The sequence below is a fragment of the Candoia aspera genome, chromosome 3 (genome assembly GCF_035149785.1).
Source record: "Candoia aspera isolate rCanAsp1 chromosome 3, rCanAsp1.hap2, whole genome shotgun sequence".
NCBI lineage: Eukaryota > Metazoa > Chordata > Lepidosauria > Squamata > Boidae > Candoia > Candoia aspera.
Window position 1 is genome coordinate 43,782,568 of NC_086155.1, and position 23,821 is coordinate 43,806,388.

At 37.7% G+C, this 23,821-nt stretch overlaps 1 protein-coding gene across 2 annotated transcripts in view; it reads right to left on the bottom strand.

Moving 5' to 3' along the window:
• Positions 1 to 940: 940 nt before the first annotated feature.
• The window catches only part of SRGAP2 (SLIT-ROBO Rho GTPase activating protein 2), a 254,313-nt gene continuing 231,432 nt past the window's right edge, over positions 941 to 23,821 (bottom strand). For both annotated transcript variants that reach the window (XM_063297485.1, XM_063297484.1), the window contains exons 18-23: positions 20,759 to 20,983; positions 14,834 to 14,913; positions 13,888 to 14,068; positions 13,322 to 13,468; positions 11,522 to 11,855; positions 941 to 7,209 (exon numbers count right to left, since the gene is read on the bottom strand). In XM_063297485.1, the coding sequence (XP_063153555.1) occupies positions 6,829 to 7,209; positions 11,522 to 11,855; positions 13,322 to 13,468; positions 13,888 to 14,068; positions 14,834 to 14,913; positions 20,759 to 20,983 (1,348 nt within the window). In that variant the 3' untranslated portion in view covers positions 941 to 6,828. The remainder of the gene's footprint in view (positions 7,210 to 11,521; positions 11,856 to 13,321; positions 13,469 to 13,887; positions 14,069 to 14,833; positions 14,914 to 20,758; positions 20,984 to 23,821) is intronic.

Here is a 23,821-nt window from a genome sequence, read left to right on the forward strand (position 1 = left end):
AAAGCTCTCAAAACATGTTTTTTTTCATCAGGCCATGGGATCCCCTGAGAGCAGGGAGCCTGCACGGTGGCTACATCACCCATAACATTCTGAATTTGACCCTCTTGCAATCTTGGTTTTAATAATTTGTTTTAACTGGTTTTATAATGTGTGTAAATATTTGGTTTTGTTGTATGCTGCCCAGAGTTACCTATAGTGAGATGGGTGGCCATATATATTTGATTAAATAAATAGATAAACTTCCCTGTCTGGGACTCATCAGGTAAGGGGAGGTTTCATTAATTTATATTCATGAATAGGAACAAGATGAATTACTGCAAAGGCAGATACTCCACTGTATATTTAATTTTCTTCAATATACATGCTTTGATTGAGAATGTACAAGAGGCAACAATTAGCAAAATTTGGGAAGTGCACTGTAGTTTTGTGCCAGGCAAAAAGTGTGCAAAGCAGATTCTTGTCTTCAGCAGGTAATGGAGAAATGTACAAATGTACAATATAAGAAGGAAGGTGTAAAATACTGGACCCTGCCTTCCTCTGCAATGCAGGAAGAACAGAACCACCACAGTTGTTCTGTACTTCTGTTTTCCCCAAAGAATTAATACCACTGAGAAATAATGTCCTTTCTATTTTAGATTACAGGGAGAATGTCACTTATTTAAGTAATCCTTTTGTATGTAATTCAGAACTCAGAAGGCTAGCATGTCAAGGGGAAAAAGTAGGCTGTAACATTCTACTTTCCTATCAGTATGGAATTGATGGGTCAGTAATAGTTGAATCCTATGTTGAAATAGCTGTGAATAACTTATCGAGAGGGTCTAAAGTTATCTTAGTTGAATGTATCAAGGTACTTACTTATTAAAATATTCATTTCCTCCTTCTTTGCCTATTGGTTCTGTTGTGTTTCTTAAAAAAAAAAAAAACACTTTCCACACAGAAAGTTTTACAAATTGCTCATATTTCCAGTAATACAGATTTCAAAACAGAAATCTCTGTGCTTACAACATTTTATTTCCAAGATAAAAAATGGCAGATTCGGCACAGTTTGCAGGGACCTACTTAGAATATAGTGGCAACTCTTACCGACACACAGCTTACTCTCGGTATCTTTTGCAGAAATTAGACATCACACAGTTTATCTGTAGGCCAGCACTTCCACCATACCCAAACATTTATTTCTCCAAAACTATTGCTAATGACAACAAATATTTGTCTTCCTTCAGGAAGGATTTAACAGTTCCAACACATTAACTCCTCTAATACTGTACCAAAGAAAGAAGAGATGTACCTCCAATATTGTACATAATAGTATATACAAAGTACAGGTTTCTTGTTTTGCTTTCTGATCTGACAGGAATATACACCATATGTAGAGACTGGTGTAGAAAATAAAGAACAATTGAAAATTGCTTTTAAAACAAAAACATTTCATTCCAAACCCATTACAGCTGCAATTAATTAAAAAATGCATGAATGGACTCAAACCTGACTTCACAGGATTAGATTTTAACACAAAAACTGAAAATTGCTTTACTGTGCAACTGAACTGTGTTACGTACAGTAGAATAAAGACATTGCTGCCATTCTTTTTCAAATACATATGCTTCGGCATTTGCTGGGTTTTGGCTACACGGATTTCAGTCTTGTCTTTTCCATCGCCTGTTGCATTTTAAGTATATTGCTCTAGCAGTTTGGCACTCACAGAGCCCAGACCATGAAGCTCTGCTTGGGCAGATTACTGCCTCCTACTTCCAGAGACAGAGTGACTGAGCAGCAAAAGTCCTTCAGAAAATTATTAGAATGCTGCTACAGTAATGAAGGTAATTTTCATTTCACTTGTTAGAAGCAAAAATGGCCTAGAAGTTATATAGATATATATATTTTTAAATATACAGTCTGTTCTGGCAATGTTGTTTTAAAAAACTATCTCAAAAGTTTAAATATTTTTCCACCCCATGCTTGCATGATCACCTAAGATGGAAACACTGATTAAATATTTTCTCCTTTCCATTTAAGCAGGTGAATTGGAAGAGTTGTTAACATCTTTAAAAGCAGCTACTGCTCATGCATAGTTATTTGTGTGCTACACAGCAGAGAAAAAGTAGGCTACTTCTCCATGCCTTGTGCAGTCTGAGCATCATTTCAGATTGGCTGAGGTTAGAAACATTTCTGAGAGCTATCTGTAAAGCTGTGAGCAATGTAGAATGATTGCTGTGAATAAAATGTATTAGTATTCACTTATTTAGTTGTGGGAGATTATTCAGCACCATGTTCATGTCAACATTTATTAAAATAACTCCCCAAATGCATTGCCTCTTTGAGAAATTACAGCCTAAGGCCACCCCTTGATATTTTGTAGGTTGCAAATCTGACTGGAGGCTTATAGGACAACTAGCTTCTCCCTTTTCTTCCTGCTTAAGAAACTTTTTCATTAAAGTTCTGTAGTTACTGAAAGCCATCTTAAGTAACCTCTACATTTCTTTCTAGAAAAGGTTCAGTGGAAATCAATGTTTAGCCTGGAAAAGTTTTTAATCCTTTTTGGGCTGTGGCCTAGAAAATCTGCGAACTGGCTATTAAGGAGATTGCTTACATCCATCATGCTCAAAAGTGCTTTCTGGCATCAGGGTCAAAGAACATAATCAGAACTTGGAAACTGGTGGCTTCATGGTTTACTCAGTTTTTTAAGTTATTGTCAGGCCCCAGCAATCAACCTCTTCTCTTGAAACTATCCAGAAAGCTGGAGAGATCCTCCAAAACAAAACAAACATAAAACTAGAACCTTGTCTTTATGGTATATGCCAAAAGGGGAATAAAACAGAGCATTCAAGGGCATGTACCAATCTTTCCTCCACTCTCTCTTTCAGATAGTCAGCAGAGGAGGAAGGATGATGGTAATTAAGGAGAGGGCTTGGCTGTCTTCCACCATATTCTGATTAGCCTGAAGAAGATAATCACTGCCAGCTGGGACAAGGAAAGATTAAGATCAGTTGCAGTGAAATAACTCTCAAGCTAGAAGAGTTTCAAATAGACAGATTTGTTTCTGCAGCACTGAATCTGGTGTGCAGCCATGATCCCATAGGAAAAAAATCAGGCTTTCAACTAGTCAACAGTTATTCTAGGGCAGTGTTTCTCAACCTTGGCCACTTTAAGATATGTGGACTTCAACTCCCAGAATTCCCCTCCCAGCATGGCTGGCTAGGGAATTTTGGGAGTTGAAGTCTGCACATCTTCAAGTGGCCAAGGCTGAGAAACACTGGTCTAGGGGCTCATTATAAGTTGCCTACTGTTGAAGGAAGGGTCAAAGCTGGGAATGTTCCTGCTTTTATCTGCTTTGGTCTCCCTGTTAGGGGAAGCCTGTCATCTCAACAGAATAATATTCAAATGAGGAACTGTATAGTAGTAAGAAAAACTATGACTTTTCATGCTCACAGTACCATTCTGTATTTTCCAGTCTTCTTCCACTCCACCAGTGGCAAAAGGAATATTATTTTAGTGTCGCTCATAATACAATGTTCTGACATGTTAGTAATTGAATTGCATGTTCAGAAGCTCAGAAAACTAACAGCTAACTGCCTTTCTTTCCCTCTCAAATATCTGCTTAGATTACCTTCATACATTTGTCAAGTGATACTTTCTTACAACACTATTTTTAAAAAAAACAAACATGGTTCCAGTTATCAACATTTGGCTTTAAAATACAGGTAGATTTTAACCAAAAAAGCACGTAACTATGAACAGGATTCCAGTTCCATAAATAACATTTTATGGGCAACTCTATGTTGCAAAAACTGGACAATCCTATGTTTACTTGGCAGGAAATCCTGCTAAGTTTGATGAGACTTGTTTCCTAATTTTAACTGAATGTAGCTAGAAAATATGGTAAATATGATGCATTTGTGAACGTCTTATAGTGAGAATATGATTTGTTACATGTTACACAGAGAGATTTATTACAGTAGCTAAAAAGGGTTATTAACTGGTCCCCTATTCATAAAGCTTCTCTATTACTGTCCAATTTAGATTATGTTGCTTATGGCATGGCTTTGTTCATAGTAGCTGCCAAGAAAAATAAATTGAAAGTTCTGCACTCCATCTGCTCGTTGGTAAAAGACCAGGATTTTGCCTTCCAGATACAAGTCGCTCCTATATGTTGCTGGTTACTGAGAAGAGGGACATTAATGTGCCATCCTAATCCTTTCTGGCCATTAGCACCAAGGGGTGAGAATTGTGCTAATTGCTTTTAAGAAGTCTTCCCTTCTATCCCATGAACACTGACACCCTAAGTCCTTCTGTGTGTGAGAGAAGTAGAAGTAGGAACTTCTAGGTATACTTTAAGTCTCACCAAAGTAGAATGATAGAAATCTATGACTATTAACTAACATACAATCAGTGAAAGTTTGTCATGTCAATGTTGCCCAATTTTATTCTCTCTCTCTCTGCAGTACTTTGCTCATCACCTATCTGGGGAAGCACTTTCCTTTTGAGTAGTAGAAGGGCACTATTATGTGCAGCAGGAACTGTTTCCATGTCACCTAGAGATTTTAAAATAGGTGATTTAAGTATTTGTATATTTGCAATATAGATCTCAGCGTACACTTAAATTGAGTTGAGGACATGATAATCTGTATGTAAGGTGAGAATTCTGCCCAGTGTTGAGAGAGAGAGAGAACATACCCAAAAAGGACAGTTAAGACAAAATTGCCAGCTACTACCTGCATAACAAAATACTCTTAATACACACCCACACACACCCCTGTTAGGTAACTGGAAGCTTTCCAGGGGTGCAAAGCATGGTATAAACCTAGGTAAAATAAAGTGTTGTTCACTTGAGTTATTTTGGTGAACTGGGTTGCTCATCACCTAGCATAAAGATATATGCCTATTCATGCCATGTGCTAAGGCACCTGGTGTGCTCTTAATGGGACACATTCAGTAGGCTTTAGGGCTTGCTAGTATCAGTGCTCTAGAAGAGACATAGTGTTGATCCTCCCTCTGGTTACCATGCGGAAAAAACCTACCTCTGGCTTAAAAATTGGCAGCAATAGTGTAATCTTTAAAAAAGTAAAGTACTCTAAAATATCCAGTAGCTTTGCCTCAGTGAAACGTAATAGGAAGGAAGAAAGGAATTCCGACCAATCCTGAGAGTTAATTATCAGACTGCAGTGCTCAAGTCTAAAAATTCAAGATGAGGAGGAAATGTGCACACACAAACAGGGAGAAAATGGTCCTCCAAATCCACATGGTTTCATTTTATCACTGAGATTGTCAAGCCTTTTACACGCAATTAAAAATCCAAGCATTTGAAAAAAAAAAGAAAGATCAAAAGAAAAGGGCAGTTTAAATTACAACCCTGGTCTGAAAAAAAAATACTGTCAAGTTTGTTCACATAATTTTTTTAAAAAAATCTCTAACTATAATCATAAGAAAAACAGATTGCAGTTCAAACCTACAGCATAAAAGAAAAACATTTCAGTTCTTTCTCAGCATCAGCTGACTATCGGAGAAGTGGGATGAAATGCATTTTAATTCAGAATCCCTTTGGTTGGAGAAAATAAATCAGCAGAGAAACTCACCCTGATGCTTTTCAATGTGCATTTTCTTTTCTTTTTAGGATGGTTATTTTCTTGAATGGGAATTTATTTTTCAATAAATGCAAACAAGAGTCTATGTAATTTGTTGGAATTTGGAACCACTATAATCCACCATAGAAAATATCAGATACTAAGCTGATTCGCTGGATCGTCTGTGGAATACTTGAAGAAAGGGTAATCTATCCCAGAAATATGGTGCATACTGGACAAGTATCTATGTCTCAAGGCAGCTTTGATTTTCTTAAATTTAGGCTGCCAGTTATACCTCAAACTCATAGCAGACAGAACCACAAAGAAGGATGGGGAGAACAGAGAGGACAAAAGAGAAACAGAAAATGAACTCCAATAGCTTGTTTTAAAAGTTTAACTTATCTTTCCAGTTTGCCTGCTGGGTCCCCATGAAAAAAGGCTATTTTATTGGAATCTCATTCTGAACTATTCAGGTTCCCTTATGCTCTGGAAGCACCATGGAAAGATATAAATAGGAAGTGTTTTAAGCATGCAAGATCTCATGCTTTTTCTCTCCCCCATAAGATTAGTTTAACTTTAAATGAACATACATGTGTGCATACAGACATGCCTCAATCAGCCAAGGACTATGCTTGCACAGCACATTTCATGATGGTTTTCAGCCTAGGACTGAAAACCCTGAACCTAGTGTCTGAGAATGTGTATGCCTGAAAAGAGATGGGAGAGAATGGAAAGTTAATACATCTTGTAGCACTGTTGAGCACTGTAGTCATGCGCAAAAATAAGCCCTAGGCTTGCCCAAAACCCACTTAGCCAGTGGCAACAAAAGCATCCATGGATAACAAACACAGTATTGTTTTCCCTGTAGTGGTTGAAACAAGAAAGTCCTTTCTACTAATTCCCAAGTCATGTGGTCACTGAGAGAAATCTCAGAGAGAAATCTTCAGTGACCACACACTTGAACAAGGCATTAATTACCAATAATAAGCTAATTAATTGTGCCTTTCCCTCACTGATTTCACAGTGTCTCGGGCTTTCTACGTCTCAGGCTACACAGACTTTTGACACCCTAGTAAATGCCAATGGTGGTATAAAGTGAGGCTTAATTAGCTGGATCTTTCTTGGTGGGAACGTCCCTGGCACCAGTAACTTATGAACTAATCTTCAGTTGAAGTTCAATTCTAATTAAATAGAAATTGTAAGGTCTCCTTAACAGAGTTCCCTAAGCTGAAACAAAAATGCTGTATTCACAGTAGGCTTTTCAATTTCAGACAGTACAGGACTTGTCAGTAGACTGTTGAGAAGCTGAGGCAACTGCAGCGCTTGAGGAGTTTGTTTTGGGGAAAACTGCTGGCTTTGGCCTGGTGGCTGGAGGTTTGACCTGGGCAGCCATTTTGACAGATTTTGCTGGCCTGAAGGCACAGGGAATGTCGCTTGCCGTGCTGGCACTCCGCTGAAAAGCTGGTTCAGGGTCCTTGAGGATCTGAGTATGCAAAGGGCTGGAAGGCTCAGAGGTGGGTGCTACAACAGGGGACATTTTTAATGGCTCCAACGTATCAAGAACAACATCTGGTGTGTGTTTCACATTGCTTTGCCTTTCCAGCTCCCGCAACTCATTCAGAGCAGAATTCATAGTAGCTTCAATATCCTGCAAAAAGAAAAAAGAAAGAAAAGTCGGATGTGACTACAGAAGCTGGGTTGACTAATTGTCTATAGCGACTAGGAAACATGAAGCAAAATGGACAGTGGTAGACTCAAAGGCATGGAAGGACTTGGAGCCAAAATTTACCTTCTTGGCAAGACCAGTTTCAGTTTCCTTGCCTTGAAAGTAGAAAACTGCTAGTAATATCTAAAAACCTGCCCTTAGGGTTTTAGATGGCAGACAGCTTAGCTGGCTATGCAAGTTTTCATATAACTTATATGAGTGAGCTGCAGCTATTTCCTCTGAACTTCAACATTCTCAGTCTCATTTTTTAATACTTGAAACTAAAGCTCAGCAAATCAGTTCCATGGTTTTACTCTGATTGTAAATGATGATGATTTTTAAAGGGAAGCTTTTTTTAAAAGCACTTGATTGGTAAGACATACATATATACATACATATATATATCTGAGAGAGGCAGATTATAGCAGAAGTCAGAAGTGCATGCTGATCTCTATTTTCCTCAAATCTGTTTCCTCAATCTATGAAACAGCAGAAATTACCCACATTTTGAGTATTTTTTATCCATTCCTTTGGTATACCAAGCTGAAGCTTGAGAGTGCTGAGATTCCTGAAAAGAATGGAAACATGCTTAGCTACATGCTAGCTTCATGGTTAATGAGCGGTATTCTGCCTTGCATCTGGAGCATGACACATCTCAGCATCTCCTCATTGATGCTACATATTTTATGGCATTTTAAACATCCATAAGATCTGGAGATGTATGAAAAATGTTACTTGTATGATACTTGCCTCTTTATGTGGACAATGCACGAAATAAAGCAAGAGACAAGTAGGAACATGTGTCAAGCCAATCTCTTCTCTTGTTTTGTTTCTAAATCTATGAATTTGCTTAGCATTTCAGTTATGGATGTGGGCTTCACTGGCACAGTAGATTTTTGGACAGCTGAAATGATTTAACTTTTCCATGACTCACAGTCTGGCTACAACATTTAAGTTTTCTCGTAGTTATTTTAAAAGGCACTAGGGGAGGTAAATCAGTCAAGGAGGAGAAAGAGGAGGAACCAAAGACAGTAATCCAATGCCTCTCACTGCAGTCTGAAAAGATTTTAAAGCAAAATACAGATCTCTGAGAGATACTGGTGTCAAGTGAAAGATAAGTATCTTGCAGAGTTTAAAATGAGACTTGGGAGGATATGAAAGGGCAGCTATAATTTAATATAACCCTTTTTAGTTTTATTGATTGGATTCCCTTATGGAAACAATGAATTACATTCTGGCAGAAAGAGGAGAGTGGATAAAAGCAGATTTTAATTGAAAGGCAAAAATTAGAAGCCATTCAAAACTTTGTAAAGAGATATCAAGGCAATAATATCCATGTAAAGGGCAAGGATAAAAAAACATTTGTGAAGAAGAGAACCATAACAGGTATTACTAATTAGGTTACAGAACAAAAAATACAGAGGTTGACTGCTGTCTAGGTTGCTCAAAACCCAGCCACAATGTCTGTCTATTTGTTGGACAATATCATAGAATTTGAAATGATGTTGGTGTTAATTCCAGCCTGTAATTACATGTTTTTCAAAAGAGTAATGATAAGCATAAAATTATAGCCCACTTGTTACCTGTTTATATATTTTGCTAATTTTCAGCATTTCAACATAAAGAATTGGATTAGAATAATATCTAAGACCTTCATGTGTTTAGGTTCTGTCCCCTGAGGATGGCAGAAGACTCTACTTCTTCTGAGTGGCTGTACCTAGCTGATCTCAAAAAAAGCTAAGCAAGGCCAGGACTGGTTAGTACTTGGATGGGAGACTTCAAGGAAATCCAATGGCTGTAGGCTATATTGGGAAGCTGAGAAGACATCCTGAAAGAAGGTAATGATAAACCACTTTTATACTGTGGCAAAGAAATTACATGAATGTGTCTTCAGAAAATTATTCCAAGCCTACAGAATTAGGCAGGAAAAACAATGAAATGAAATAGCTATAGAGGAAGTTAAAGCTATGGCTTAGCCAATTAAATATAACTACGGCTACTATCCTAAAACCTTCCTTTCCATGTGCTGCCATTTAGAATATGACCTTTTTTCCCATTTCCAGTATAACTTCATTTTTGGAATGCTTTGCTTGGTACTGTGATATTCAAGAGTGCCTCAGTTTTTAACAGACCTATCACATAACGGAAAAGGAAGATCTGGCCAAACATCCAAGCATAATTGGAGAAAAAACAATAGTGGAAACCTACTCTAAATATATAGTACAATATTGGCAAACTTAGCTGTACTGTTGTTTCTGGAGACTGGAAGAGTTTTTTTCCTCCAATTCCACCATGTTTTAGTATGGCTCCATTTTACCGGCAAGCAGGAAAATGCTGCTAATGCATTGTGTCTCATGCTAAAGTCTTTATAAGGTGGATAGATCTGCTGAAAAGAACTAATCAAACAAAACTGGATACAAGGCCCTCCTGCTGAACTTAGGATTTTAAAGCGTATTTATATTGGCCTGTCTCCCATGCTGGACTACTCTAACCAGAATGCTGTACTATCAACCTTTTATGAAGCAATATATCAACAGTGAAGAGAAGGAGAACCCATGTTTGTGCACATTTTAAAGCTGGCTTCTTCCATCTAGCTTGGGAGAAACAGCCAGCTAAGAGAGAAGGTATTTCCCTGTGTGGGCTTGGTTTAAATGTCTCAGCATCCATATCCGGTCACAGCTGTGTATACACACATGCAGGGAATACCAGCCCATATTCCTGCCAACAGAAACAAAGAGAGCTGCTTTGTTCAAAGATAGCCTCTTATCACAGACTGACAAGCACAAGAGCACACTGTGAAGCACAAGAAAAGAATCAAAAAAGTCCTAGAAAAACAAGGCTGGTTGCTTTCCTTCTAGATGTCTTCTCTCATGACTCTTCAACATCTAACCAGCCAAGCAAACACACAGAACTGACTACAGTCTGAAAACAGTGACATGGAAAGCCCTGCTTTTCTAACATTCTGTGTTCAGAGATTCAAACACTGTTGGTAGAAAAGATGCTAGAATCCTGAAAAGCATATATCATTAAGTAGTGGCTCAGATTCCACAAGGTTCTTGCAAATGTTTTCCCAAATGATTTACGGGAAGCAAAACTACATAGTCAAGCCTTATGAGTAATAACAATGAGCAGAAAGCCACACATTGAGGAAATAAATTGAATTTTAATTCAGATAATTATTCTACCAAAAAAAAAAAAGTAATTATACTGGTGAGAGTGATTATGATGCTACTATGGATTTCATTCCCTTACTGTTGGTCTCATCAGGGTCTCATATTACCAGCTGTAGAAACAGAAAAATAGAGAAAGGCTATAAACATTTTCAGGTCTGTCTACATATATTTTTACCAAGGTGGATTACATAGGTGGTAAGAGATGGTCTTTGATTATATAGAATAAAATCCAAGAAAAAGCACACACTATGTAAACATAAGAATTATTGACTGAATCTGCTTTGTTTGTAGGTAACTACAATTCCATGCTCTCAAAGGTTTGGGTGATGTAAGGAGAAAGAAGAACTGATTTTCTGTTTACTGGTGGTACTTTAGTTAGAGGCAACATTAAAATCTGGCCAGTTCTCTCAACTCAGTACTGACTATGAAAACTGTTTATATTTCCTAAATATAATAGAAAACTTATTTTGGCATTTGGGCTTCCCTCACTTGCCCCCCCCAAAAAGAATAAGCTTCTCCCAAAGTTTAGGAAGGTTCAAAGTTCTCAATAAAATGTATATGACTGCATTTGATGGAGATGCTTTTAAGTACAGGTCATGGGTTCTTTCCAGCCTCTTGAATTTGTGAATATTGGTCCTATACAGACAGAATGTAGTAATTGTTTCATGCTTTTGGGACTGATTAAACATGCAGCAATCACAAACTGAGCTGATGTTTTAGAAGTGAAAAACAGACTTTCAATTTTTTAAAGTTGTAAAATATTCAGATTTGAATTTGAAATTCAAAATCAAAGGTTACCTCATAATTCAAAACTTGACTTGTTTTGATCACCTCTAAGGGGACGGTTCCTGATCTGAAGCAAATACTGAAGCAAAATATACATTATTGACATCAAATAACACTTGTTGCCCACATCAAAATATTTAGAGAATATCTGGAAAATATTTTGAGTATTATATGAATGTAGTGAATATCAACATCAAAACTCACAAAAGAGATTTTTTAAAGACGAATGGATTGCAGAGGATGAAAGAATCAGTTTGGTACCCTTTGAAGATCACCCTGGCCTAGAATTTCATTACCTGTGCAATGACTTCAGGATCCATGGGTCGATGGTTATTAAAGCTCTTTGACCTTCCTGCAGTCACATTCTTCCGGATATGGGGGCTATCTATTCTGTTCTTCAGAGAGGCATGCCGACTAAGAGAATTGAGGCTCCCATGGCCACTGATAGAGCATGCATCTGGCACTGGTACGTCCTTTGGGAGACTTTGGCTCATAATGGGTTGTGAAGAAGGACGAGGACTGGCTATAGCTCCAGATGGTGTGGGGTCACCCAGTGAGCTGGGTAATCCATGGCTGTCACTCTGACGGAATGCTCTTCGTATACTCCCGGACTCAGGCTTCTTTCTTTGTCTGTCATCACAAAAAGCAGCATAGAAAACATGTTTTTCAAACATCATGGATAGAAATACCTATCCAGATAACAGAGAAATGTCTCTGTTTCGGAAAGGGAATGAAAGTTACTCAGTAAGCATTCTGCAGAAACTAACACTTCACTCTAGCTGTAACACCCAGCCAATGTGATGTATTAATTAGAGCAGAATATGGACAGCTAGAGTAGCTGGGGCCACTGGGAATTGTAGTACAGTAGCATCTGGAGGTCATGGATTCTTAGAATGTTGGATTAGTGTTTCACCATTAAGGTCAGTGTGTGATTTAGGGTCTGTCACCCTCCTCCTCTTGAATTAAGGAGAGGGAAAAATGTAATTATATATTCTACTCTGACTTCTCTGAAATTATGAGTTATGAATGGGTAGCATAATTGAAAGTAGTATTTGTAAACGAAATACAGATTTCAACAGCAGGTTTCAGCGTTCATGGCAATCTGAAGTATTTCACTTCAGTGGGATACCTTGAAGACATATGCTGAAATAACAAATATGCAAAAGATAAATTGGGATTCCTTCAAGATCTGAATGTGATGACCCATCAGCCCAACACATTAAGGCAGTTCAGGAATTCTGAAATATTTAAAAATACTGTATGAACAAGATATATATTTTATTACACAGAAGTTTGAGAATGAATTATGCCCAAAGGATGTGTAAAACTTTTAAAATTCCAATTGTTCAGACTTTGCAACATCCCATTTTGAGAGTGAAACAGCTGTTCTGAGTGTGCAAGGGCAGCTTTCACTGTTTTTGAAGTATTTTGAGCTCAAAACAGCTCCATTTTTAGTTCAAAACACTTTTTCCAATTTAATACTGTACATTTATGGAACGCTTTCAAAACCTTTGCTTTTGAAACACCTGTTTCACATTTGAAATGAGGCATTTCAAATTGATAGAGGGTGTTTCAGTCTCAGAATAGTTGAATTTGAAACTTGCTGCATATCTGTATTGTGTTGTACATGGTAAGAAATAGCAACTTAGATAAACTGAATTTTGGTATTGAAGAAAAAACAATGTTAATAGGAACTACTATATCATATGATCATGTGAACTGCATTGAAGGGATGATCTTCCCTATGTGGAACCTTTATAATAAACCAAAGATTGTATTTCTGTGCATGTGAGTTTACAGAAGCTAACACTGGGAAAGTTATATAAATGGAAACTGAAGAACACAGACCACGAACAAAATAATGTGAGATCCCTCCGTTGAGACTGATGGAAGATAGTGAGAACACAAGAATCAAGCAAGAGGCATGGTAAATTTTCCAATGGTATAAACCATATCCTAAGTACCTGCAAAATTAGTAAGTCTCATCAACATTATAGATTTGGGGATCATAATAACCCCTGATTATATAGAGATAGTATTTTCCTCCTAACCAGTGGACCATTTTTATACTATAAAGAAATTCTGATATAGCTTACTTATTGATATTTGCAAGATAAATGTCAGCAACATGGCTGCCACTTGGACAATTCGAACCAGCTCTGGCTGTCACTTTTTCTTCAGGTGGCTCAGAATTTAGTTCTACTTCAGATTTTGGGCTTGATCTTTCAGACATCCCATCCTCACTAGGAAAGAAAGAAAGAAAGAAAGAAAGGAAAGAAAGAAAGAAAGAAAGAAAGAAAGAAAGAAAGAAAGAAAGAAAGAAAAAGAACATACAACAAACTCTTATGTTGCGTCCTCAAGCTGCACCATTAGACTACAAAATGTTAGGTGCACAAACATTTTATTAACACAATTATTTTGCTTCCCATTATGTTACCTGCTTTTACTCCCTTACTTAAAGGGATCCTTCCTTAGAGTAGCCAAAAGGCAGTTTGTAAAACTGTCTAGGAAGAGTTTATTGATAAATTCAGAAACATATTGCAGAAGAACCAACATTCACAATACTCTAAGGCCAGTAAAAACATTTTAATGAATCATCTTCAAAAATAATGTTAAACTGTTTTCTGCTTTTCCAAACACACAACTGTAAGAAACTACATACGTGTCCTGGACAACAATGTACTGATGGGGGATCAAACCATCAATGCCGTTGTGACGGCCTTCCCACCAGTCGTCAGAGGCCCGATGATAAAGCAGGAGTGAAGCCCCCTTTTTAAAGGACAGCTCGCGTGCTGTCCTGCCCGTGTAGTCAAATTTGGCTATTGCTTCAATGGGTTCACATTCTAGGAGAAAATGAGAGAATTTGAATGAATGCTTGTGTGTGTGTCTGTGTGTGTGTACATACATAAACTGCAATAATTTAATCTGTAATTTATTAAATAAAGTTCAAATATTCATTTGTTTGATTTCTGATAGTTGGAAATAACAACTGGCTGGCTAGGGAATTCTGGGAGTTGAAGTCCATACATCTTAGAGTTGCCAAGGTTGAGAAACACTGCAGGATTTCCCTTTCTTCCATCTAGCTATGCATCTGCCAATGTCCTTAGCTTTTCCTATTCTTACCCTCCTGAATAATTTCTGTTCACTGCCTGCACCTAGAACAAAACACTTCATTTTGTTCCATAACATCCAAAATATCTGTTTTGATTCAGGCACAGACCACTCAAAACCAGTTGTTCCATGCACAAAACACTTTGTGCAGAGAATGTTTTGCACACTTCTAACTAAAATGCTTATAAAATTAATACTAATGGCCAGTATTTTAAATATTTTTGGCCATCAGGTATAATACATGAATCTAAAAATATCTGCTAATTGCCCAATAGCAGTGAAAGGAAAAGAGCATCATGGCAAAAGGAATAAAATGAAATCAATTTCCCTAACTTCTTATTTCTAAGAATTCCTTCTGAAGGCAGTGATTTTCCCCAGTGACATTTTGCAAGAGCTTTGTGCAATACCCACAACAATATTCTTCCAAGATGATATTTCAATATTTCATTCCAAATATGAGAAAAAATGGTGCTGTGGCAGAATCTATCACAGCTTACCATCATCACTGGTATGGTGTTCAATAGTGATATCCTGAGTGGCGTCTTCTGTGGAGGCTGTTTCTCCATGGGGGCTTTCACTGCAGAGGAAAGAAATGCACAGGAGGTTAGACTGATGGCTGCAATCCTTATCACTACCACATCTTTAAAGTGGTATGTGGTACTTCAGGTATCACCTTTTCATCTAAAAATATCTTATTTTTTATTTAATTTTTGGTGTGAAAAGCAATGTTGAATAGAGCTGTATATAATCATGTACTTCAACTAAATACGCTCACAGTTTGAGTGACTATGATCATTTTTCTCTTTATTTCTGAACGGGAAAAGAAGCCCCTTCATGACACTGGAGAATAGAGATGAAGTGCTTCAGAAAGTGGGAATGTATCCTTTTGTGACATCCTGAAATAAATGAGGTAGATGGGGGAAATTACTATCTACATTAGCAGTAATGAATGGGTGAATTTGCCTTAGTTTGAGCCAAATCATTGTTCCAATTATCTCAGCATGATCTTTTCTTCCTGGCTGGTGGAAAAGGTTTTTCTCTATCAATGCTGCCTGATAATTTTAAGTATCAGGAATTAAACTGAAATCTGTGGCATATGAGCTCTGTTACTAAGTTTTAACTTCTCTAACACTTTGCTGATGTAATGTACGTGTTTGAAGCCTGAAATGTTTGAGGCAAGTGACTTAAATTCAGTATTGCTTTAACTCAGGAAAAATACTTGTTGTTATCCTAAGGTTCTGATAAATGTATGAGGTCCCAACTGTTTCGGGGAGTGTCCCCCCAAATCCCCTCTTGCTGAACCCCTCTTCTCTCAGACATGGAAAGAGGCAACCTTGTAGTTAATGGAAGGTAGAAGGGAGGGAAAGTCAAATGCAGAGGCCCCATGGCAAAATGCCACTTGAGGATGGAGATTTCACATTCCTGCTGTTAAAACACAAAGGATTTTTCTAAAATGTATGATGGAAGTACCTTGTGGGTTTTGTCACAACTAGAAAGAGTTCTGTATTAATTTAAAAAGGGTAACTTCAATGATGCTGGCTCACATTTCAATCCCTCTCCCCAAAATGATGCCAATAGTAAAAAAGCCCTTTTTCACACAATAGCTTTCACCTTCCATTTTTCAGCAGGCTATTTTTTTTAAAGCTGAAGTCCTAAAAGCACACTTGAATATAGAGGTTACTTGGTACAAATTTGAAAAAAAAAAAGAGGGAGATAGAAAAGATATTAAATAGATGCCATCAGTTTGATTCAACCTAACATAGGCACCATGTGTTCATGCCAGAAGGTTCTGTTCGTACTGAGGTAGGAAACTGAATCAGAACCAAAGGTTGTTTTTTTCCATACTGTGGCGGATTGGATAATATCAGGGCCAAAACTTTGGTGATCAGTGTTTCTGGTCCAGCTAAACAGACAAAGGCAGATGTACTCAGTCTTTTCCAGTACAGAAAGGAAGGGGCTGCTTTTCCTTGTCTCAGTACTAAGGAGGAGAAGCAAGCTGGCTGCTAATCTACCACAGATAACAAAGACCAGCCCTTTTCCACTGTGCAAAGGGAGGAATGGGACTTAGAGACACAGCAGAACCTGGATGGCAGGCTGAATAGATGCTCTTGTGGGCCATAAAGCATTAGAAAGTCCTGTATTTCTTATGACTGACTCACATGCACACATGTGGGTCTTTCTTGGTTAGGCAATTATGGAGATGGGAAGGCTTAGGTCTTCCTCCCACATTTCAATCCAACCTCCCTTCTCTTTGTGAAGGAGCTCATATGCTTTGTCTTAGTGATGTGCAGCACAAATAGGGGCAGAGGCATGCTATGGTGAACATCTTTATCTGCAGAGGAAATGAAAGACAGGACTCTGATAAGGCATATGGGAATGCTTCTGTGTGTGGGCACTAGTCCTACTGTGGAACAGATGAACTTTGTATTTTACAAGGATAAACTGGAGGAAGAATATGAGAACTGATATTTTCAAAGATCTCAATAAGTAGAAGATACAACTTTCTGACCTAGCATCAAAATACATTTTTTATCCTTTATGCAAATGTCAAAATAAAATAAAAGTTGTTAAGGCCACCCAACTCCAAGAAGACTTTGGGCAGTGTAGAATAAGTCGAATATATAGATTAAGAACACATTAAAAACCACATAACTGCCTGGACAATTCCTTCCTTCCTATTCTAAAAACTAAATGGATACAGTATCTTAAAGCTCACAGAATCTTATGCACCAGTATCTCCTTTAATCTTTCTAAAATCGAGTTGATTTTCTCTGTTTTTAAGATGTTTAAAGGGCAAGAATGCTTACAGTTGGTTGATTGGAATGGCCTCTAAGCCATGTAATAAATAAAATAAAAAATAAAAAATTGATGACTTAAGCTTTTGTGACATTTCAGGCACCCATTTTGCCCCTCTGCAGAGGGACCAAAAATGTTGGTCTGCATACTCTGGGAGACTTCACCAATCACATACCTTGGGAGGTAAAAGAAAAATAAAAAAAGCTGATCCTTGATATCATCATTGTAAATGGATTTTTTCATTTAACAACTTACAGTAAAATACTTCCCAGTATACTTTTAAGCATTTTTTCTTAGCTATTTTTAATAAAAGTGTATCTATTAGTATTTGTACACATGTTTAATAAAATTGAAAATCTAATTACGATTACTGCACAGAAACTCATAGCATTTTAGCTTCCCTCAGAATCTGCACCTCAAATTATGTTAGACTTTCTATATTTTCCAAGGCAGAATAAAATATCTAAAACGAACAGCTGAAGTTTCATAATTAATTTTAAATCATAAAGTATATAATTAAAATGTAATGACATGCAGTGGAGAAAAGATTACACTACCCATTGACATTTTACTGAGAAATGCTCCCTTCCTCTAAAAATATATTTTCTTTCTAATTCTTACATGGCCATTTATTAATATGCTGTTATGGAAGAATAACAAACAGAAATTACAAGTGGAAATGCTATGGGAAGTTTTCTCTTTAAAGTAAATTAGTTTAGCTATTACCAGACCCTGCTGCAAGGCTGTGAAATCCATGCAGTGTTATAATTATGAGGCATCACAGATGGCGACCAGTTACTAAAGCTGATGCTTCTCCAACTTCAATTATTTTGCACAGAAGAAATATCCTGAATTTCTTAATCTTTGAAGGAAGAGTTGTAGAATATGTTTGTATGATTAAGCTTATTTCTAGAAACACAACAGTCTTTCCTCTCATCTTAAAGTGGTGTTGGGTAACTGCATACTTGTATCCTGATACTATGGACAATTTTCAGAGACTAAACCCACCATTTTCAGAAGATTTTCAAAATCAAAAATGTTCAGTACAATTTGTTCCATAAATGTTGAATAAGTGCATACAATTGCCATGTTTATGGACATCTGAGGTACCTGGAAAAAAATGGCTATGTGATATTAGTACCACCCTCCAGAGGAAAGAAACTCATGCTCTGTAATCTACAATGGGGTAAAAGACAAAGCTACAGTATGAACCGACTTTTCACAGTTAAAAGACTGCTTTTCAGCTGGTTTAATTTAACTACCTGTCTTTGTTAACTGCTTTTTGTGTACCTAGCTTAAGGAAGAAATTTTGATAAAGGATTTGCTTAACTGATTTGACTTTGGATTTTTCACTTAGGCATCATATATAATTTTGTTTTTAATCTTCTGTTAAAATTGGTTGACTTAACAAGCCCCTAATTATTTATTCAGCAAATTACTAATCTAAGAATATCTCTGGAAATACACTTTGCTGCCCTTTCTGCACTCCCTCACCAGTGGAAAAGATTAGATGCAAACCTCAGATTCTGCAGGCTTTCTTAATCTCCTTACCATACGGAAAAATAAACACTGAAAATTAGAAGATCTCTCCTCCTTTAAGTAGCGTCAAAACTGGTTGTGGTGCCAGTTGGCTCCTTTGGTCTATTTAATGAGTCAGCACATACAGGCAAAAGAATTGAAGGTTCACAAAATGGTAATCCTGCTGGGAGTGCTAATCTACTGCAAAGTTCAAGGGAAGAACCAAAGGACCAAAGAGAATCCACAAACATATCAGCAGCAATATTATTGTAAGATGATGGCCTGGGAGTTAGAGAACAGATGTTTCATCAGCAAGCAGTGGAGAACTGAAAGATTTGAAACTGAGCTGTCGCTGCACATAATGGCACAATACACAAACATGCCTTTACTCAAAGGGAGTCTTTGTTTTGGCACCTTAAAAGAAGCCCTCCTGCATTTGGCAGCCAGCTGAGCCTGCATGACAAGAAGATGGGTCAAGAATGTCTCTCTTAAGATTAGCTTCATGGTCCCTAGAAGCAAACTGCTTCTCAAGAACTCCTTGCTCTATGGTTGAAAAAGAGTTCTTCAGGGAAGGTTTTAAAAGATCCCTCAATGATTTGGATTTGTGATTCATCCAATCTTGAGATATTAAGATTCAATGCCTCATCTCTATCTCGTAGCTGTTACTTCTTTTTTGTGGGGAGCAAACAATCCTTTTTTTTTGTCACAAGGTCTTACAAAAGTAAATTATACAGGACATAAACCATGGAGAATAATGGAAATTAAATTGCTTTTGAAACTACCATTTAGAGATACTCACCTTGCAAAAAACACACAAAGATGTTAAACATTTTATACTGGCCTCCAATTATTTTTTTTCCAAAATTGTATTTTATTTTCTTAAAATAATATATACAGGTAAATGTCAAGCCAGAAAGATTACAACTAAGCAAATTTATTATACAACATTTAGAATGTCTTGGTAAACCATTTTGGAAGATTTTATTCCAGTGCCATGAGAAGGGTCTTCAACTGTCCATGGGTATAGATCATCTATTTACCTAAAGGAACTTTGGAGCCAATTGTGCACAGTAGGTACTTCTCTTTCTTCTACTGTTTACCATAATTTAGAAGCTTTGTTAAAACTTGAACAGCTGAAGCAGTAGAAGCCCATTTTCCAGACCTTGTTCCCCTGCTGAGAATGCATGATGTCCTACAGGCTCCAAATAAAGACATTAACAGAAGCTCATTTTTTATAAACCTATGACCATTTTATAATCAACTTAGGGACCTTCATTCTTAAACAAAAGGAAAGGCAATGTAAATAAAGGAAATTAAGATTGACACCTAACAGAGTGGCTTCAGGTTTGTGGGTTGTTTTTTTTTTTTTTTGGAAAATGTGAAAATAAGAATGAATTTTGCAGTCTTGGCATGGTACTTCAGAGGAAGAACAGTGATACCAACCTAACTGATTGCCCAAAGGTAGAACTAAAGCAATCAGGGGAGGGGATAATTTTTAACAGTCTTCCTCTCAATGAATGGAGCAAACAATTCCTTTCCTGTCTACAACTGCAGTACCCCCTCCCCATCACCATTCCTGGTGAAAAAAGTTACTCCCACTGAATTGTTTGCAGATGTTGGCTTCAGAATGAAGGCACAGACAGGCCCCCTGTGTGTGGAGTTGGAGAGAAAGGAAGGTTTTACCCCTTGTCACTGCTGTCCTGAAATTAAACCATCCTGAACTTTCTAGGCTCAGCTGTTACTGACTTTGCCTCTAAAGGAAAGTTGCTCAAGACATGCTGAGAAAAGTGACGGATGTCAGTGATGGCTTCAGGCAGTGTGCGCTACGTTTCCACAATCTGGCTAAGGTAATTACCATAGTGTCATGGACAAGCCTGACTGGATTAGTTTTCTTCAGTATAACACTGCATAGTCATGTGAGATACCTTCTGCCAACTCAGGAGGTATATATATTTTAGGGTGAGAAACCCAGTTGCATTTAAGTCTCTCAGCTCCAGCCATTTTGTCTTTACACAATACAAATAACAAAAGCAGGATAAATCCTGGAACCAGCACTTTGAAGTAGCACTCTGCTCCCTTCACTTCTCTCCCTTCACTTCCTACCGTACCAGTAATCCTCAGTGCTTCCACCCCTGGTGTACACAGGTCCCTCCAGCTCTCTTGGTCCTGGGAAGACATTCTCATGTTGTATGATTATAGTTTTGATGAGCTCATTAACATGAGCTTGGCAGGAGACCTGATCATGGCCTTCAGGCACTGACATCAGTGTGGGTCCAAAGCAGATGGCTAAATTATAGGGGTCCATCATGTTCTCTTCACTGAACTGAGATAAACTGCAGGAAAAAAATTGAGAAAGAGAGTGACGATAAAGAACAAAATCCCAAACTCCCAGGTACAGAGTAACTTTCTAAAATGGAAATCAGATCTACAGTATCAAGAATGTCTTGAGACTACTTAACTAAATTTACCCTTAAACACCTACCACATAGTATTTACCGAAGGTAAGAGGGAGCTTTTCTGTATTTGATACCTTACAGCAAGTTTAGTTTTGTTTGCATGGCTGATATTTCTCAAACAGAATTTGCATGAAATGCAGGTTCAGAACATTTTTCTACTGGCTAGCACATGGATTTCTTTATTCAACAGCAGGAACAATTTTTATTTTATGTTCAATTAACACAGAGAGCATTTTTTAAAAAGTGTATGTGTGCATCTATGTGTAACGTGGGATGGAAGAGTCATCATCTAGCTCCATTTTAGTGCAGACTGCACATTATTGCCAGCATTTTTTTTTGGCATTTGTTCCATGCCCCCTGCCTAGAGAACAGCTGCATCAGCCACACCTCGTAACCAGCCAAGAAACAGATGAAAGTGTGACTGAGCTACGATGCTGCATGGTTCACAGCACAAGACCGTAAAGATTCTCACACACCCCTCTGACTTTTCCCCCATTTGCATCCTTTCTTCACAGCTGAAGTATCTTTCTCTTTCAAAGGCTCATGAATTACAGAAAATACCAAAAGCTTCATGCCAACATTCAACATGGAATGTCAATCATAGGCATTTGAAGCATTGGTTGGTGTGACACACTGAAGAGTTCTGAAGTTGAACAAAAAGGCTCAGAAAAACAACTTTGCTTTGCAGTAGTGGAGCAGGGGGGGATGGTGGAGCTCATCCCTACCATCCCCCCCTGCTCCACTACTGTCATTTGCAAAATACTGTTTTCAACTGCCAAGAACACAGTTCATCTGCTGTTGTTTCACCTATCAAACTCCAAAGAACAAAAGGAGACGCTCTCTTACCCCACACTTAGCAGTCATCTTTCTGCAACAGTTCTGAGCCTCACTTGAAAGCATTTCATAACCTTTCTATGAGAACTGGGTTTGACAGCCTGAAATCAGGTTTTAGCTGAGAAAAGTTTGTTCAATGTCAACCATAATTTTAGTTGAATAATTTATTATATCTTTTAAACTGCAACTCTCCCTACAAGACTTGCAGAGGAAGCATGCTGGAAATCCAGTACATTACTGTTTATTTATCCAGAAGAAAAAACTTGGCTAGCTAGCAAATTTCAGTATCTAGCATTTATTCTTCAGCCTCTCCCATTCATATATAACATTCAAGCTACTTCCCTCCATGTCCTTTAATTAGAATATTTGCAGAATTTTTAAAAGGCAGAATGACATAGTGCTTTTGGAAGAACAAAATGATTCTGCCTTCTGAACTAAGAGGTTTGCATGAAGAAACTTTACCCCAAACCTATCAATTTGGGCTTTCCAGGTTACCAGTTAATATTTAAGCACAAAACAGAATTACTATATGCCTGAAACAATTCCTCTTGACATACGCACTGTTTTCCAGTCCAGTACTTTGAATAATGAGATGGTATTAAGGGCAGAAACAAACGTTTGACTTTAGAAACAGCATTTGAGAAATTGAGATCCCAAGGCATGGAAAAGTCTCCTTGTGGAAAGTTTCTATTTCTGAAGTAAAAGAAGTGTAGTCTTTCTCTGAGAACAATCTAGAGCAGTAGGCAGAATAATGGCATAGTACGTGGGAGTATGTTTTTACGTTTTCCTGATAGCAATGAAGACCCGTTGTTTTCCAATGCAGTGATCAGGAATTGTAAACAGTGATATGATTTACTTTATCTGAACAAAACATCATCTAGTATATTCTGGAACAATGAGCATCATCCTTAAAAAGTTGTCTACTTTATCAAAATTTCCATTCACAAGCCACAACAATAGATCATATATTTCTAAAAACAGAAGGCTGCGGGTACAAGAGGATCACTACATTTTGCCTTTTCATTATATGTTACTTTCCTTACTTAGTACAAGGTACAGACTCACTAAACTATTTCACTGCTACAAAATGACTGCACTAAGGAGACAAGTGATATTTAGGGATGAGCACAAGGAGGAAAGTGAGAAAGTGAGACACAACTATAAATAAAATGAATGAATGTTAAGTGAATAGGAACTCATTTCTTTCAGAATTATGTACAAACAAGATCCCCCAATCAGCAAAATATTGCCCCATAATTGAGCATTAAAAATAAGATAAAAATCCATACGCATCCTTAAAGTCTTTTCTGTCTCCAAGATATTAACTGATCAGAGAGCCATTTAATACTTAGTCGCTTTAAGTTTACTCTATGACAGAAACGTTCCTAATATTGTTAGATACAAGGAAAGGTTGAGAAATAGCCACTGACGTAGCCCAATAACTTTAATTCAAGAAACTAGAATATGCAATTAATTACCATGTAACCTTTTGCATCCCGTCCAAAGGCCACTGTATTTTACTTTTATGTAGTTCAAGGAACACTTTAAGTTAGCTCCCCCCCCCACTGCCCTCCCTCCCATCACCAAGATGATGACAACAGCACTGATACTTCACTGCTCTTCACTGAATTCATTCCTCAAACAGAGCTGGTCTAGACTGTCCTGTAGGTATTTGTTGCTACTGACTTCTGCAAGGGTGGAGGACCAAATGATACAGTCCACCCCAGGCAGCTTATGGATCTGCTCAGTTTCCAGCAGGCATTTGGGATCTTTCCCCGAAAACATGGCAAGTAGTTCTGCCCTGTCACTCATTGATCTCTGGAGCAGAGGGACAAAGGCTTTAGACAAGATTGTCCCTAAGTGGCCACGGATTCCAGGGGG